This window comes from Mandrillus leucophaeus, unplaced genomic scaffold (assembly GCF_000951045.1).
Source record: "Mandrillus leucophaeus isolate KB7577 unplaced genomic scaffold, Mleu.le_1.0 Scaffold103, whole genome shotgun sequence".
NCBI lineage: Eukaryota > Metazoa > Chordata > Mammalia > Primates > Cercopithecidae > Mandrillus > Mandrillus leucophaeus.
This window is the reverse complement of record NW_012098432.1, coordinates 4959239-4979296: the sequence shown is the minus strand read 5'-3', so window position 1 is coordinate 4979296 and position 20058 is coordinate 4959239. Positions and strand designations below refer to the sequence as shown.

General features: G+C 36.3%; 1 protein-coding gene across 2 annotated transcripts in view; it reads left to right on the top strand.

The window, feature by feature from the left end:
* The window catches only part of SLC44A5 (solute carrier family 44, member 5), a 428960-nt gene that overhangs the window by 350497 nt on the left and 58405 nt on the right, over window positions 1-20058 (top strand). For both annotated transcript variants that reach the window (XM_011977830.1, XM_011977822.1), the window contains exon 6: window positions 8130-8214. In XM_011977830.1, the coding sequence (XP_011833220.1) occupies window positions 8130-8214 (85 nt within the window). The remainder of the gene's footprint in view (window positions 1-8129; window positions 8215-20058) is intronic.

Below are 20058 nucleotides of genomic sequence, written 5' to 3'. Positions count from 1 at the left end.
AAAAGGTTCATGACCAAGAACCCACAAGCAAATGTGACAAAAAAAACAAAGATAAATTGATGGGACTTAATTAAACTAAAAAGCTTCTGCACAGAAAAAGAAATAATCAGCAGAGTAAACAGACAACACACAGAGTTGGAGAAACTCTTCACAAATTATGCATCTGACAAAGGACTAATATCCAGAATTCACAAAAAAACTCAAACAAATCAGAAAGAAAAACATCAAACAATCCGATCAAAAAGTGGGCAAAGGACATGAATAGACAATTCTCAAAAGAAGATATACAAATGGCCAACAAACACATGAAATAATGCTCAGGATCACTAATTACCAGGGAAATGCAAATCAAAACCGCAACACAATACCACCTTACTCCTGCAAGAGTGACCATAATAAACAATAATAGATGCTGGTGTGGATGTGATGAAAAGGGAATATTTTACACTGCTGGTGGGAATGTAAACTAGTACAGTCACTATGGAAAACAGTGTGGAGATTACTTAAAGAAGTAAAAGTAGATTTACCATTTGATCCAGCAATCCCTCTACTGGGTATCTACCCAGAGAAAAAGAAGTCATTATATGAAAAAGATACTTGCACGTGCATGTTTACAGTCACCGATTCACAAATGCAAAAATATAGTGTATTAGCCCATTCTCACACTGCTAATAAAAACATACCCGAGACTGAGTAATTTATAAAGGAAAGAGGTTTAATTGACTCACAGTTCAGCATAGCTGTGGAGACCTCAGGAAACTTGCAATCATGGTGGAAGGGGAAGCAAACACACCCTTCTTCACATGGCGGCAGGAAAACGTGCAGAGTAAAGGCGGGGAAGCCCCTTATAAAACCATTAGATCTTGTAATCTGTATGGTTCATTTGCTGTTCACTATCACAAGAACAGCACAGGGAAACTGCAGCCATGATCTAGTGACCTTCCATGAAGTTCCTCTCCCAACACGTGGGGATTACACTCAGATTATAATTCAAGATGAAATCGTGGTGAACACAGAACCAGACCATATTATTCCACCCCTGGCCCCTTCCAAATCTCACATGCTTCTCACATTTCAAAACACAATTATGCCTTCCCAACAGTTCCTTAAAGTCTTAACTCATTTCACCATTAACCCAAAAGTCCAAGTCCCAAATCTCATCTGAGACAAGGCAAGTTCCTTTTGCCTGTGAACCTGTAAAATCAAAAGCAAGTTAATTACTTCCTAGATATAATAGGGATACAGGCATTGGGTAAATACACCCATTCCAAATGGAAGAAAGTGGTCAAAACAAAGGGGCTATAGACCCCATGCAAGTCTGTAATCCAATAGGGCAGCCATTAAACCTTAAAGTTTTGAAACGATTTTCTTTGATTCTATATCTCACGTCCAGGTCATGCTGGTGCAAGAGATGGGCTCCCATGGTCTTGGACAGCTCCACCCCTGTGACTTGTCAGGGTACAGCCCCCTTCTCAGCTGTTTTCACTGACTGTCATTGAGTGTCTGTGGCTTTTCCAGGTGCATCATGCAAGCTGTTCGTGGACCTCCCATTCTGGGATCTAGAGGATGGTGGGCCTCTTCTAACAGCTCCACAAGGCAATGCTCCACTGGATGTTCTGACTTTGTATTTCCCTTCTGCACTGCCCTAGCAGAGGTTCTTCATGAGGGTTCCACCTCTGAAGCAAACGTCTGCCTGGACATCCAGGCATTTCCATACATCCTCTGAAATCTAGGTGAAGGTTCCCAAACCTCAATTCTTGTCTTCTGTGCACCTACAGGACCAATGCCATATGGAAGCTGCCAAGGCTCAGGACTTTCACCCTATGAAGCAATGGCCTGAGCTATACCCTGGCCCCTTTCAGCCACAGTTGGAGTGGTTGGGATATAGGGCGCCAATTCCCTAGGCTGAACACAGCAGGGGGGCCCTGGCCCCAGCCCAGGAAACCATTTTCCCTCTTAGGTTCTGAGCCTGTGATCAGAGGGGCTGCCTTGCAGGTTTTTGACATGCCCTGGAGACATTTTCCCCTTTATCTTGGTGGTTAACATCTGGCTGCTTGATGCTTAGGCAAATTTCTGCAGCAGGCTTGAATTTCTCCCCAGAAAATGGGTTTTTCTTTTCTATCATATTGCTGGGCTGCATATTTATGCTGCACATCCTCTTGAATGTTTTGCTGCTTAGAAATTTCTTTCATCAGATACCCTAAATCATCTCTCTCAAGTTCAAAGTTCCACAGATCTCCAGGGCAGGGGCAAAATGCTGCCATTCTCCTTACTAAAGCATAGCAAGAGTCACTTTTGCTCCAGTTCCCAAGAAGTTCCTCATCTCCATCTGAGATCATCTCAGCCGGGACTTAATTGGTCATATCACTATTAGCATTTTGGTCAAAGCTATTCAACAAGTCTCTAAGTTGTTCCAAACTTTCCCACATCTACCTGTCTTCTGAGGCTTGCAAGTCTTTAGGAAGTTCCAAACTGTCTCACATTTTCCTATCTTCTTCTGAGCCCTCCAAACTGTTCCAACCTCTGCCTATTATACAGTTCCAAGGTAACTTCCACATTTTTGGGTATCTTTATAAGCAGCACTACACTCCTGGTACCAATTTGTTGTATTATTCTGTTCTCATGCTGCTAATAAAGACACACCCGAGACTGTGTAATTTATAAAGGAAAGAGGTTTAATTGATTCACAGTTCAGCATGACTGGGGAGGTCTCAGGAAATTTACAATCATGGCAGAAGGAGAAGCAAACACATCTTTCTTCATATGGAGGCAGGAAGGAGACATGCATAGTGAAGGGGGGAAAAGTCCCATATAAAGCCATCAGATCTCTGAGAACTCACAAACTATCATGAGAACAGCATGGTGGAACCACCCTCATGATCTAATCACCTCCCACGAGATCCCTCCTCCAACACGTGAGGATTATAATTCGGATTACAATTCAAGATGAGATCTTAGTGGGGACAGAAGGCCAGACCATATCATATGGAACTAGCCCAAATGCCCGTCAATCAATGCGTGAATAAAGAAAAGGTGTTTTTTATATATATACACCATGGAATACTACTCAACCATAACAAGAAATGAAATAATGATATTTGCAGCAACCGGGATGGAACTGGAGACCATCATTCAAAGTGAAGTAACTCAGGAATGCAAAACCAAATGTTATATGTTCTCACTTAGAGATGGAAGCTAAGCTATGAGGATGCAAAGGCATACAAATGATACAATGTACTTCGAAGACTTTAGGGAAAAAGTGGAAGGGGTTGAGAAATAAAATACTACACATTGGGTAGAATGTACACTGCTCAGGTGCACCAAAATCTCAGAAATCACCACTAAAGGACTTATCCATGTGATAAAACACCACCAGTTCCCCAAAAACCTATTGAAATAAAAATACATACATACATACATATGTACATACATACAAACACACACTTTATAAGTTGTATGTAAAGGAAACTGTTTGGGGATACTATACATTAATTCAATATATAAGCCAAAGGGTAAAAAAGTTAGCTATAAGATAAATTCTGAAGAACTAAAAAAAAAGATTTTTAAAAACTATATAATAATCCATTGTCTATTGCTGCATTGTAAATTACCCTCAAACTTGGCAACTTAAAAAACAAATATTTCTTATTTCACAATTTCCATGGTCAGGAATATAGGAACGGCTTTGTTGGGTGGTGTTGGCTCCAGGTTCTTTACGTTGTGGTCATGATGTAAGCCAAAGCTGCAGTCAACTGAAGGCTTCAGTAAGGTGGAGGATGTGCTTTCAAGGTGGCTTACGCCTACACCTCACTTTCTGCCTGACTTTCCCATGTCCCACTGATGTAGGTGAAAACCTGTTTTCACATATTTGAATTTAGAAATTCTGTTCTAAAATTACAAACGCTTAAAAAAGTGGATCTCATGGAGGTACAGAGTAGAATGGTAGTTAGCAGGGGCTGGGAAGGGGATGAAGGAGGGAGGGATGAAGAGAAGTTGGTTAATGAATACAAATATACCACTCAAAGGAATAAATTTTAGTATCTGACAGTACAGTGGGGAAACTGTAGTTAACAATAATTTATCGTATATTTCAAAATAGCTTGAAGACAAGAATTGTAGTGTTCCCAACACAAAGAAAAATGTTTGAGGTGATAGATATTCCAATTACCGTGATTTGATCTGTAAACATTGTGTACATGTATCAAAATATCACGTGTACCCCAAAGATATGTACAACTATATCAATAAAAATATAAAAATAAAGTAACAAAAGTTATTTTGCATGATTTTAGTAAGTACCAAGGGAATTTGAAAGAAGATTCTACATTTTTGTTGTTAGAATTTGCTAAAATTTGTTCATTTAGGAAAATTATATAATTAAAAACACCACTTGTATTTGATTTTCCTATCCAATATACGTATTTCCTCCCGCACTTAAAGCTGCTACATTCACAGTGATTCCACCTGTACGTGTGAGCACTGGACTTCTCACATCTCTTCTAGTTTGGTCACATTTGAGCATTTGCATATTGATGTGCATACTGTTTAATTATAAATTACTTTCTTTTTATTATTTCTCATTTATATTACATAGGATATTTTATTACTTTTTAAAGGAAATTATGAGTGTGGCTGAAATATGTTATCTGTGACTATTACTTCAAGACTGTACAAGGAGCATTGTAAACTATTATAAAAAGGGATGTGTTGGGTATGATGTGCTTGAGAATGACTGTCATACAAACTGGTGATGTTATGGCTCCTCTTAATGACCTTGTATAAGAAGTCCTTGACACTGCTCTTTCCACTAGAACAGATCTGTCCAAGAGAAACATAAAGTGAATTACATTTGTATGATTAAATTTTATGATAGCTACATTTAAGAGCATAAAAGGAAACAGGTGAAAATAAATTTAATAATAACTTAATAATACATTTTATTTACTTAAATATAACAAAATATTTCAAATGTGACCAATATAAAAATTAAGATATTCTTCTTTGTTGTTGTTTATAATGTCTTTAAAATATGCTGTGTATTTTTCATTTACAGTATGTTCCAATTTGGAGAAGCCATTTCAAGTGCTGAATACACACATGGATAGTGGCTACCATATTGGACAGCATAGTTTTGGATATTCCATGAATAGAAAAATTCCAAGAAAGGGATTAAAATGTCAGAAGCTCCTTAATTTATTAACAGGGACAAAATGATAGCTGCTGCCCATCTCCTTTTTTCCTCTTTTTTGTAGCTTTTAGCTCAAAGTCTTTATGTTCCAGTTCAAACACAGACCATCTGCAGCACAACTTCTGCGCCAGAAGCTGTGTGGAGAGGTGTAGCAGCGGCTCGGTAAACACAACCACCTGCCACAGTTCAAAACTAGAAAGTTAAGAAGGAGTATTCTTCTCTTGACCCTTCCATCTTCATCTCCCTCTCCTTTATCCCCAGACACTCAGATCCATCCCAATCAGATATGCCCCCTCTCCCCCCGCCACAAGTATGAAGCTTTTCTCCCCAAATGGCAAAAGCTCCAAAATTGCCTGTCATCTCTTTTCCTATGTTATGAGCATTTTGCTGATCCTTATTTAGCTGATGTCCTTGTTTTCCCCCTGTTAACAAGCTCATTCCTGCTCTATCCTTTTGCAGAAAGCATTATTCCTTTCTAGTTTGGTGGTGAAAACCACAGGCTATAGAAAGCAAGCAACACACCTGAGTTCATACCTTGTTTATCTCACTTAAAGTTGTGTGATTTTGAGTAGTAAATTAAACTCTGAGCTGCAGCTATCTATACCATTCAGGTGAAAGTAACACCTACCTTTTAGGCTTGCTGTGAGACTCGGCTGAGACAATGGGTGTAATCAAGTTAGCACAGCATCTGTCACATTGTGAGCAATTAATAAATGAAAGCTCTTATTACTATACTATTTCCTCAATCTATAAATCCTTCCCTACTTCCAGCCACATGTCCAAATCCTAATCATTTTTTAAAGTCTTTCTCAAGTCTCACCTGTTCTCTAAACCTTCTGCAAACTTTATTCTCCCCTTTTCGTGTATTTCTTGAGAACTCTGCCATAAATTCACATTGGTGTGACTTCTAGTGTGGGACACATAGTGATCATTTAGTAAATCCTTTAGTTAATTAATTGATGATGAAAAAGGGAAAGAAAACAATAGCAGACGCTGGGGATACCTGACCCTGCTTCCCCTTGACCCAACTGAGTTTTTTGCAGCTGTGGTGGGCAGTTTTACAATTTCTACTGACAGACATCTTTCACACTGCTCTGCAGAAGCTTCCCAGTGGGATGGAGCCCCAGCTGCCCACAACGGTATTCCACTCATTAACAGGCACTTGATTGGCTTTGCTCCCTTCTGTCTCATCTCCCTCATACCCACTTAAGCTTCCTGGAATCACCTCCTAGATAAACCACCTGCGTCAAAGTTCTTGTCTTGGATTTCACTTTTGGGGAAACCCAAATAAGACAAGAACTAATATTACTGAGTCCATATTTTATGCCAAGCACCATGTTAGTCACTCTGCTTTCATTATCTTCTTTTATATTCTCAACATTCTTGTGGGATTGGGTATTATTATACTCATTCTGTAGTAACAAATTAGAAAGTCAAAACTCAAAATAATTAAGTGACTCACTCAGGGAAAATATAGCAATCCAAATGCTTTGGGTGCTCATTTCTGAATTAATAATTGTATAGAAAAAAAGAAAAAGACATTTTAGAATAAAGCTTTAAAAACATATTACTGAAAAAATAGGCAAAATAAATATCTTTCTTAGATTTAGCCAAAACATGACAAACTAAGATATAGAAGCAGAATGTAATAATATATGGTCTGGAGGCATCATACATTGAACAGTTCATTATTTAAATGCCTTATTTGTAGTCCACTTTCTTTATTCTGGGAAATAGAGACGGGAAGATATGGCAGCTGAGAGCTACCCGAATGAGTCAGATTTAATAAGACGGTATTAGAAGATGAAACCAATTTGGCCTCTATGACATTGGAGAAAGAATTACACAAAGGGGACTTTTGTGAGTGCTTAGATACTAAAAAGAAAGTCTTAGATTAATGAGAAAAATTACTGAGAAAAATTTTTCTTCCATATTAAAATTCTCATTCAGAATTGATTTTTTAAAATCTTCCCAAGTCACACAGGCCATATACATAAGAGTGATTGAATTATAACGTGAAATGTCAAATCCAATAAATGTGGGGAAGGAGATAGCCGGGCAAATATTAAAGGAAACAAAGGACAAAGAGGTATGTTTCCATATTCAGAGGCAAGCATTAGATGACCTGAGCACATTTTCCGGATTTTTAGGAACTGTTATCAGTCAAACTGGAGAAGTTAGAAATATTCGACTAAAATTAGAAGGCGTTTCCTAATTGACCGATGTATGTTACTCTCTGTGGTCCTATGGTCTGTCAAATTAATTTTATAATTCTTAAAAAATAAGGGTGATGTGTTTGAGCCCATCGTCTTCATAGAAAATCAAGTCCTTTGTTTTCATGAAGTTTGAGATCACTTGATACTTCTATTAAGCTCTGAGATTGTCAGACAAAACTTAGGGTAAGTCTTTATTACATATTGCCTCCGCAGTTGCTATTGTTTGCCTTTATAATGTCACATAAAATCATAAAGAACTAGGAAATTTGAATTGGGCATTATAGTTTCATTCCTTTGATTTTTTTAATGGTTTTCACTTATGCATAACTCAAAAGTATTACATCATATTATTTACTGTAACTGTATTAGGTCTGCTATGAACTCATTTAGTTTTGAACCCTAGAAAAAGTGACTTCTAGCCAAGTGAGCTTTTATAATGTGCCCTCTAATTCACATTTTAATAAATGTCATTTTCTAAGTGCATTACCTCATGTTTTGGCTACAACCCAGCTGAATCCTGAGAGAATAAGAGCAATGTGCTTTCTGACTGATTCATCCATATTTTATTTTACTTTTCATTAAGAAATTATTCTTTGAAGAAAATCAATAATCTGTGACTGAGGGGAGAGGTTAGTGTGTTGCAGTGGTGCATTCTAATATCTCAAAGCAAACTGCCTTTAGCCAGCTTTTGCTGATAGCATTTTTGTCCTTTCTTGTTCCTGCAGCCTGGGTACATGGGGACCCCAGAAGAGCAGCCTATCCTACAGACAGCCAGGGCCACTTTTGTGGCCAGAAGGGCACCCCCAATGAGTGAGTATGGCCACCTTTGCTTTGTGTGGTTTTACTGTCTAAACTGGAACCTAGATATCACTTTTACAGTAATTCTACTAGACTTCTTAAGAAGATTTAAATTCATAAAGGAGGCCTTCCCTCCCCTTTGTCTAACAGATAGCAATAAGCAGTTGGGAAGTTTTATTTTATATGACTTAAGACAAGATGTCAGTGTTATGCAGCATATTATTAGAATGCATGAAGACTCTACTTATAAAAATATAGTTATAATGAATAGATTGGACCAATGATTTTATCAGAAGCTATATTTTAAAATGCCTTATAAATGGGCTATTAGAAGATTGAGGTGTGACCAGTTAGAACAGCAATCATTAAAAAGGAAACAATAGGTGCTGGAGAGGATGTGGAGAAATAGGAACACTTTTACATGGTTGATGGGACTGTAAACTAGTTCAATCATTGTGGAAGACAGTGTGGCGATTCCTCAAGATCTAGAACCAGAAATACCATTTGACCCAGCCATCCCATTACTAAGTATATATCCAAAGGATTATAAATCATGCTGCTATAAAGACATATGCCCACCTATGTTTATTGTGGCACTATTTACAATAGCAAGGACTTGGAACCAACCCAAATGTCCATCAATGATAGACTGGATTAAGAAAACGTGGCACATATACACCATGGAATAGTATACAGCTATAAAAAAGGATGAGTTCATGTCCCTTGTAGCGACATGGATGCAGCTGGAAACCATCATTCTGAGCAAACTATCGCAAGGATAGAAAACCAAACACCGCATATTCTCACTCATAGGTGGGAATTGAACAATAAGAACACTTCAACACAGGAAGGGGAACGTCGCATACTGGGGCCTATCATGGGGTTGGGGGAGAGGGGAGGGATAGCATTAGGAGATATACCTAATGTAAATGATGAGTTAATGGGTGCAGCACACCAACATGCACATGTATACATATGTAACAAACTTGCACATTGTGCACATGTACCCTAGAACTTAAAGTATAATAAAAAAAAAATCTATGAAATTAAAAAAATAAAGAAGAGGATTGAGGTGTGAGTAGCTGCTACAAATCTTGACAGTCCAGTTGTTAGGATTATTTTTGTCACAGTGTCTACTGATAAATCATTCCACCTTTCGAAGTGAGGGGCACACCCAGAAAGTCTTCGATGCTTGGTATCCTTTTCCAGGCAACTTGGCTGCTGTGGGTAATGTCCCTGGGTAGCTGAAACAAACAAGGAAGAATGTTCCATCAAATTTCTTTCTAATAGGAACCATAACAGAAGTTTTCATTTCTCAAAGCACGTTGTCTATTTTTCTAACTTAAGAAAATAAACCACATACACAAGCAACCCTCCATAAATCTCACATTTTTAGAAAAGCTTCCCTCTTCTCTCACTGGTTCATTTCTCTGTGGAAACCTGGAGTGGTTGCTGGGTCTTCTGGTTCTTCAAAACCAATTCAGTTTCTATAAAATCTGGCTTTAGATGGTTAAAAAAAAAAAACAAAAACCCAAAGTAGCCACACCCTCACTTCCAACAACAACAACAAAAAAACATAGCTAAGGACACTTCAGTTATGTTGTCTATGCTGCCCACTTGTAACTATGGAGCATATTATTCCAAGAGATATACAGATTTTAAAAATAGATGCTCAGTAATTTTTTTAATTGACAACAAAAAAAGTCTAAAATCAGATGAATTCACACCTGAGTTTTACCAGATATTCAAAGAATTGGTACCGATCCTACTAAAACTATTCCAAAAGATAGAAAAAGAGGGGCTACTCCTAAATCATTCTATGAAGGCAGTATCATCCTAATATGAAAACCAGGAAAGAACATAACAAAAATGAAAGCTATACACCAATATCCTTAATGAACATAGATGCAAACATTCTTAACAAAATACTAGGTAACTGATTCCAACAAGATATCAATAAGATAATACATCATGATTAAGTGAATTTCATACCAGAGATGTAGGGATGGTTTAACATATGCAAGTAAATAAATGTGATACATCACATAAACAGAATTAAAAACAAAAATCATATTATCATCTCAATAGATGCAGAAAAAGTATTTGATAAAATCTAGCATTGCTTTCTGATGAAAACCCTCAACAAAAGGGAATAGAAGGGACTTACGTCAAAGTAATAAAAGGCATCTGTGACAAACCCACAGCCAACATCATACTAAATAGGGAAAAGTTGAAAGCATTCCCCCCTGAGAACTAGAAAAAGACAAGGATGTCCACATGCAACCCTTCTATTCAACATAGCCCTGGAAGTCCTAGTCAGAGCAATCTGACAAGAAAAGAAATAAAGGGCAAGTTGGAAAAGAGGAAGTCAAACTGTCACTGTTTGCTGATGATACGATCGTGTAGCTAGAATACTCTAAAGACTAATCCAAAAGGCTCCTAGACCTGATAAATGAATTCACTAAAGGCTTGGGTTACAAAATCAATGTACACAAATTAGTAGCATTGCTATCAATCAACAGTGACCAAGCTGAGAATCCAATCAAGAACTGAATCCCTTTTACAACATCTGCAAAAAATAAAATAAAATAAAATTCCTAGGAACACACTTAACCAAGGATGTGAAAGATCTCTACAAGGAAAACTACAAAACACTGCTGAAAGAAATCATAGATGACACAAACAAATGGAAACACATCCTATGCTCATGGATGGGTAGAATTAATATTGTGAAAATGACCATACTGCCAAAAGCAATCTACAAATTCAATGCAATTCATGATTCCTCACAGAACTAGAAAAAACAATCCTAAAATTCATGTGGAATAAAAAAGAACTCACATAGCCAAAGCAAGACTATGCAAGAACAAATCTGGAGACATCTCATTACCTGACTTCAAACTATCCTTTAAGGTCATAGACACCAAAACAGCATGGTACTGGCATAAAAATAGGCACATAGACTAATGGAACAGAATAGAGAACCCAGAAATAAAGCCAAATACTTCACACCCAACTGATCTTTGACAAAGTATACAAAAACATAAATTGGGGAAAGGACATCCTGTTCAATAAATGGTTCTGGGAAAACTGGCAAGCCACATGTAGAAGAATGAAACTGGATCCTCATCTCTCAATTAATACAAAAATCAACTCAAGATGGAGCAAAAACTTAAATCTAAGACCTGAAACCCTAAAACTGCTAGAAGAAAATATTGGAAAAACTCTTCTGGACATTGATTTAGGCAAAGAATTCATGACTAAGACCCAAAAACAAAGCAACAAAAACAAAAATAAAGAAATGGGACCTAAAAAAACCTTCTGCTTAGCAAAATAAATAAGCAGAGTAAATAGACAACCCAAAGAACAAGAGAAAGTATTTGCAAACTATGCATCTGACAAAGGACAAGTGTCCATAATTTACAAGGAACTCAAACAAAACAGGAAGAAAAATACAAACAATCCCATCAGAAGTGGGCTAAGGACATGCATAGACATTTCTCAGCAGAAAATATACAAATAGCCAACAAACATATGAAAAAATGCTCAACGCACTAATCATCAGAGAAATGCAAATTAAAACCATGAGATACCACCTTACTACTACAAGAATGGCCATAATTAAAAAGCCAAAAAACAATAGATGTTGGCATGGATGTGGTGAAAAGGAAACATTTTTACATAGTTGGTGGGAATGTAAATTAGTACAACCAGTATGGAAAACAGTATGGAATTTCCTTAAAGAACTAAAGGTAGATTTACCATTTGATTCAGCAATCCCATTACTAGATATCTACCCACAGGAAAAGAAGTCATTATGTAAAAAAGACACATGCACACACATGTTTACAGCAGCACCGTTCACAGTTGCAAGGATATGGAACCAAAATAAGTGCCCATAAACCAACAAGTGGATAAAGAAAATCTTGTATATATACACCATGGAATACTACTCAGCCATAAAAAGGAATAAAATAATGCCTTTTGCAGCAACTTGAATGGAGCTGGAAGCCATTTTTCTAAGTGGAGTAACTCAGGAGTAGAAAGCCAAATACTGTATGTTCTTACTTATAACTGAGAGTTAAGCTATAAGGACACACACACACACAAAAAAAAAAAAAAAACATGCAGAGTGATATAATGGACTTAGGGGACTCAAGGGTGGGGAGACTATGAGGAGGTGAGAGATAAAAGAAAACATATTGAGTACAGTGTATACTACTCAAGTGATGGGTGCACTAAAATCTCAGAATTCACCACCAAAGAATTCATCCATGGAACCAAATCCATCTGTACCAAAAAAACTATTGACATTTTAAAAAATAATTTTTAAATGCAAATACAAAATGAAAAAACAGATCTAGAAAATGGTTAACAAAATTCATGTAATAGAATTATCACAATCAAGAAAACCCAGAAATTTAAGGAGAGGGGCAAATTCCTAATCATGTCAGGGTAAATGTGTAGGGGACTAGTTGATTCCTCATGCCTGTTAGAGACTACTGGGCTAAATTTTGATCCGGGGAGGTAATTCTTATTTTAACTTCAGTAACTCAGAAAATTGTAGACATTGCCCACAAAACCTTTGCAGCCTTCACACTACGAAGGACAAAGAGAGCACCAAGTGGTAAAAGAAACCATACAAATCTCTAAATCTCTAGTTCTTTATGACAGTTTATTTTTAAAAGGGCATTTGTAACAATAAGTTTTCCAGACCTAAGCCAGTGACCCACTTATGTCAAACAAAAATGTGACAGCACAGATTTCAGTACATAATGATCTTTCAAAGAAAATCTTCGCTCAACACACACATGTTCATTAAAGTATTATTCAAAATAAGAATATATTGGAAACTACACAGATATTCAACAACATGTGAATGATAGTAAATTATGGCCCATCAATTTAATGAAATGTAATGGAGTCATTGAAAATCATGTTCAAATGTTCAACAACTGATTCTATTGATTTTCCCTTACAGTTTCTGGGGTCTGAGTTATCATTGCCCTCCTCCCCATGAAAATAGCATTCTCCAATATTTCTCTAGTATTTGGATGACTTCTTTCTTATATTTAAATTTCTAATCTCCTAGAAATTTATTTTTGTATATAGACTGAAGTGGAAATCAAAATTCCCAAATTTCTGAGTTAATTATTTCAGAATAGCTTGTTGAATAATATACCCATTTCCTCTCTAATTTCTTAAAAAAACCCTAAATAATAAATTTGTGTATTTGTTTCTGAATCCTGTAACATGCTCTAATGTACATTTTTAAGTGTCAGGATTGTTCTAATTCTTATGATAAATGTGTATTAATTTAAAATTTTAATAAATTGCTCTAAATTATATTTGGACTTTCAGTAGTAAGTAAAATATTTACAAAAATGTAAGATTCCAGTCAATATTACAAATTTTTAAGCATAAGTTTTATTGTACAAAATGGTGTATTAGTCCATTTTCACACTGCTGATAAAGGCATACCTGAGACTGGGTAATATATAAAGAAAAGGGGGCTTAATGGACTTACAGTTCCACGTGGTTGGGGAGGCCTCACAATCATGGCAGAAGGCAAAAGGCATGTCTTACATGGTGCAGACAAGAGAGAATGAGAACCAAATGATTCCGCTTATGGAACCATCAGATCTCGTGAGACTTATTCAATAACAGGAGAACTGCATGGGGGAAGCCAACCGCATGATTCAACTATCTCCCACCGGTTCCCTCCCACAACATATGGGAATCATAGTAGCTATAATTCAAGTGACATTTAGGTGGGGATACAGCCAAACCATATCAAATGGTATCAAGGGAAAATATTGGAGTAACTACATCATAATAGCAATATTATTATAACTGTGTAACTATCATAAAGCCAGAAAGAAATAAATCCTGTTAAAAATATAAATTTTGAATATGATAAAGATGGATTTCAAGTCAGTAGCAGAAAGATGAATTATTAAATAAATGGTATTGAATTAACTGAAATAGTATTCATAAAAATAAAATAAAATTGGATATTTATCTCATATCTTATACCAAAATAAATACTAAAGCATTGATGATTTTTGCATATAAAATATAAAAATATAAAAGTAACAGAAGAAAATGCAAGGGTATATTTATAGATTATGGGGTTAAGAAACCTTTTCTAAACATAACACCAAAACCAGAAAACAGAAATTTTGAAGAATTCCAACACATAAATACACCTTAACTCATTGGAAACAAAGTTAAAAGATAAATGGAAATCTAGGAAAAACAAATGTTTTCAACACATGTATCTGACCAAATGTATCAACACCTTTTTTATATGAGCTATTCTTCAAAATCAAAAAGAAAAAATTGATCATCCAATGTAAAAGTAGGTAAAAGTCATAAACAGGAAATCATATAATGGCCAATAATGATAAAAATATAATTCAACTACAGTTAAAAAAAGAGATGCAAATTAATTAAAATACTACTTTTGTCTTATAGCTTGATAAAAAGATTAAAATTTCTGGTGTTGGCCAGAGTGAGAAGAAAAAATCGCCTCATTTTCTACTGGCACTAATGTAATATGATATTTAACAGATTTTATAAAATATTTACTGAACATATATGTTCTTTTTGATTCAGCAGTTTTCGTCCTAGAAACTCATCTAGTGGAAATTTGCATAGATTTCCTAATGTTACTGGCACTATGTAATAATAATAATAAAATGAAACAACCTAAATGTCTCTCAATAGGAGATTGATTAAATGAATTATGGTATAGTCAATTATAAAATACCATGTAATCATTAATTATTGGGTAGAGATATATTTATTGGCAAGGAAATGTGCCCATGGTATATTGTTAACTCAAGAAATCAAGTTATTAAAATGGCATGTGTAGTATAATTTCATTTTGTGGGTATATTTGTACACTTTTGTACTTTATATTCACATATATGAAAACATATGCAAGAAAAAAGTCTGAGTGGATATACATATGCTTACAGTAATTATTTTCAATTATGAGATTATATTTTTATTTTTATTCTCATATTTCTGAGCCCCTATTATATCCTAGACAGTTTTCTAAAGGCTGAGGTTATAGTAAAAACAATGAACAAGCTACCTGTGCTCATGAAGCCTACATTTAAATTAAAGGGAGATTCTCAATAAAAATGTAAATAACAAGATAGTTTCAAATAGTGATCAATGTTATGAAAAAAAAAACAAAGTGGATGGCCTAATGGAGAATGATTGGTGTGCAATGGGAGGTAGTTACCTTGTGGTTATGGGGTTAGGGAAGCACTTTCATGAGGAGGTGACTTCTGAACTAAGATGTGAAGACCAGGAAGACACCAGCCTTTCAAAAACCCTGGGAAGGGCACTCGAAACCAGAGACAATAAGTGCAAACGTCCTGAGGCATGAGTGACCTTTTGATACTCCAGGACTAGGACTAGAAGGAAGCCAGGAGGCCGAAATATAGCCAATAAAGAGGGTGGTGGAATGAGCAGATGTCTGAGAAACAGGTGGAAGTCATATTTTCTGTGTCCTATGGACTCTGATAAACTATTTGGATTATTTATCAGTGCAGAGAAGGACATAGAAAGGTGTTCAGCAAGAGTGACCCAATCCATTTTACATTTTTAAAAGAACATTCTTGCTGCTTCCTTTTACCTTCTTGAGCTGTTTCAATGGTTCACAATAAGCATGTATGCAGAAAAATATTAAGCGTTTTTTCATTTAAAAATTAGGCCAGCTAGGGTGGCTCATGCCTGTAATCCTAGCACTTTGGGAAGCTGAGGCGAACCAATCACTTGAGCCTAGAAGTTCAAGACCGGCCTGGGAAACATGGTGAAAGCCTGTCTCTACCAAAAAAAAATTAAAATTTAAATTTAAAAAAAATTAGCTGAGGATGATGGAGTGCCTGTAGTCCCAGCTACTCGGGAGGCTGAGATGGGAGGATGGCTTGAGCTCAGGAGATGGAGGTTGCAGTGAGCTGAGATTGCACCACTGCACTCCAGCCTGGACAACAGAGCCAGACCTTGTCTGAGTTTGAAAAAGTAAAAATAAAAATAATGGCAGATATCATAGAATCATGACAGATAATTATGAGTATTTTTATTTTCTTGTATGTTTATATGCATTGCAAGTTTCTACCCAAAGTGTGTATTACTTTTGTATTCCTCCAATTTTCCAAAATTAAAGCATTTAAAAGAGAAATAAATATGCTGAGACAATAGATTGTCTTCCTAATTAAAGCCCCTTTAAAATTAAAAAAAAAAAAAAAAATGAACATTCTCTCAAAAGAATATGTACCCTGGAGTCAAATTCCGACTTTACCTCCTTACAGCATTGATCCATGGGCATGGAACACAACCTACCTCAATCTTAATTTCCTGGTAATGAAGCAGAAATTAAATGAGAGAACAGTCACATAGGAGAAGCATGCATTGACCTTCTATTTATAAAGCATTTTCATATTGTTGAGGTCCTCCAATGGACCAGTCACTATGCAATATACTAGAGCAAATAAGACACAGATTTCTTCTTCAAGAGTCTCTTGGTCTTCAGAGACAAAGTCAAGAAAGCTATGGATTCGATCTATTGTGTTCGGTGCAGTGTGCTATCTTAAGTCTAAAGTATAGTGCTGGCAATCTCATCTGAAGCAGCCACACTCACCTTCACCCTTCCTTTTCCTAGTCTCTGGCACAAGATCTTGATTTACTGTCTTAGATACTTATCACTGCCTGAATTTATCCTTGTTATTAATTGGTTAGCTTTGTTTATCTTCCCGGGCTGGGCCCAAAGTTCTTTGAGATCAGGGCCATTCTCTGCCATTTTCACTGTAGTATCTTCAGAACCTACAGCATTGTCTGGCATTACAATATGTGCTCAGTAAATTCACTGTTAAATGAATGAGAAAAAAGGGATAACACAGCTAAGAATGATTTGCTCCCAAAGTGGAGGTCAGCTTAAAGATCTGATCAGGTCCTCAACAACACTAAGTGAGTCTATTATTACTATCATTTGGAAATTTAGAAAACTAAAATTCAGAAAGGTTAAAATACTTGTTAAGTTTCAACTGTCTATTAAATAGCAAAGGTAGCACATTCTAACCCTAAATCTTGTGCTGTTTAGGCTACACACAGTTGCAGTGAACTTGGCTTTCCATTTTACTTGTTTAACCCAGGCCTAAAAATCTTAAACATAGCATAGCTCGTAAAAGTATCATTATATGTTCTAAAACACCACAAATAAATGTGTGTGTGTGTGTGTGTGTGTGTGTGTGTGTGTGTATTTCTATGCCAAAATGAAATGCATCTATGTTAGGATGTGTAAGAAATTTAGGCAGCTCTAAAATAGGGTAACTTACTTGTTAGACTTTAACAATTGTCATGATGTGTTTAAGCAATCCTTTGATTCCCAACTCTGGAAGACATTCCTTAATAACTGAGCCCAAAGTCCATGTTTAGAGGTGGTGTGATATTTGAGATGTAGCTTTTGGCCTTTTGTGCTTCATCTAACCAAAAAGACTCTAGGAGAAACACCAGTGGTTTTTTAAGTGTCAAAAGAGATGAAACAGCGACTTCAAAGGAAAACGGAGTGCTTTGTTGTTGTGTGTAACTTTCTCTGCCTCTTGAGCTCTGGGAAAGTTGCTCATGACACTTAGGTACAGACCTTTTCTTTGAGATTTCCACACAAAAAAAGCAAGAACTTGATTGATTTTTGATGCCACCTACTGGCTACTACAAAAACTTCAGCTTGTAAAGGTTGTGCTAAAATTACTTTGAACATTGATGCAGCCCCATTACCAAGACTGAAATACGTGACCCCATGAGGTTAAGATAAGAAAACAAAAGATTAAGGGGACAATGCTCTTCTATTTAAGATTTTTTTAAATTGATATGTAATATTTTTACCTTTCTATGGGGTTCGTGTGATATTTTGTTACATGCATAAAATGTGTAATGTTCAAGTCAGGGTATTTGGTGTATTTGTCACCCAAGTATTTATCATTTCCATGTGTTAAGAACATTTCAAGTCCTGTCTCCTAGCTACTTTGAAATATACAATACATTGTTGCTACCTATAGTCATCTTTCCATGCTATGGAACATTAAAATGTATTCCTTTTATCTAATTGTATGTTTGTACCCGTTAACCATTAACCCATTAATCAGCTTCTCTTCACTCCCCAGCCCCTGCCCCAGTCACATAAGCTTTCAGTTTGCTAGTATTCTGTTGAGAATTTTTGCATCTATGTTTATCAGAGATATTGCCCTGTAATGTGTTTGTTTGTTTGTTTTTATGTCCTTGCCTGACTTTGGTATCAGAGTAATGCTGGCCTCACAGAATGACTTAAAAAGAATTCTCTCCTCTCTAGTTTTCTGGAATAGTTTGAAGAGAAGTGGTTTTCATTCTTCTCTGTAAGTTTGGTAGAATTCAGCAGTGAAACCATCTGGTCCTGAACTTTTCTTTGTTTGGAAAATTTGTATCGTTGATCCAATCTCATTACTTGTTATTGGTCTGTTTGGTTTTTCTATTTCTTGATTCAACCTTGGTAGGTTGTATGTGTCCATGAATTTATCCATTTTTCTAGTTTGTTTGTGTACAGTTTTTTCATAACAGTCTCTGATAGCATTTTTCATTTCTGTGGTATCAGTTGTAATGTCTCTTCTTTTATTTCTGATTTTATTTATTTGGATCTTCTCTCTTTTTCTTGGTTAGCCTAGCTAGTAGTTTATCAATTTTATTTTTTTCAATAAAAATTTTGTTTCATTAATTGTTTCCATTGTTTTTTAGTCTCTATTTTGTTCTCCTGTCATTTTTATTTATTTACTTCTACTAATTTTGGGTTGGTTTGTTCTTGCTTTTCTAGTTTCTTGAGGTGCATTGTTAGACTGTTAGATTGTCTTCCTACTTTTATGATGTAGGTGTTTATTGCCATAAATTTTCCTGTTAGCACTGCTTTGGCTCTATTCCATCAGTTTTGGTACATTGTGTTTTGATTTTCATTTGTTTCAAGCATTTTAAAAATTTCCTCCTAATTTCTTTCTTGACCTAACAGTCATTCAGAAGCATGTTATTTAATTTCTATGTATTTATAGTTTCCCAAGCACTTCTCATTACTGATTTCTAATTTTATGCTGTTGTGGTCTAAGAAGAAACTTGATATGATTTTAATTTTTAATGATCACACAAGTTGGCCTTGGGTGGCAGCTGCAAACAGAATAATCTTTCTCAGGGAACTTGTAGATGTGTGGTGGCCCTGCCACTGGGCGCATTGGGATCTATGCCAATGGCTTGCACGTTGGCCTTGGTGAGAGCAGCCAGCAGCAGCACATGGCTGCAGGTAGGGGATGTCAGTGGGGACTCCAGGAATGTGGAGATACAAGAGTTGTTGAGCCCTAGGACAGGATGCAGTATGGTAGGTTCCAGGCTCTGAAAATGGTGCCTTGCTATTCCTTTTTTTTTTTTTTTTTGATACTTTAAGTTCTGGGGTACATGTGCAGAACATGCAGGTTTGTTACTAGGTGTACACGTGCCATGATGGTTTGCTGTGCCCATCAACCTGTCATCTACACTAGGTATTTCTCCTAAGGCTATCCCTCCCCTAACCTCTCACTGCCCAACAGGCCTTGGTGTGTGATGTTCCTCTCCCTGTGTCCATGTGTGCTCATTGTTCAACTTCCATTTATGAGTGAGAGCACGCAGTGTTTGTTTTTCTGTTCTTGTTGCAGTTTACTGAGAATGATGGTTTCCAGCTTCATCCATGTCCATACAAAGGACATGAACTCATCCTGTTTTATGGCTGCATAGTATTCCATGGTATATATGTGACACATTTTCTTTATCCAGCCTGCCATTGATGGGCATTTG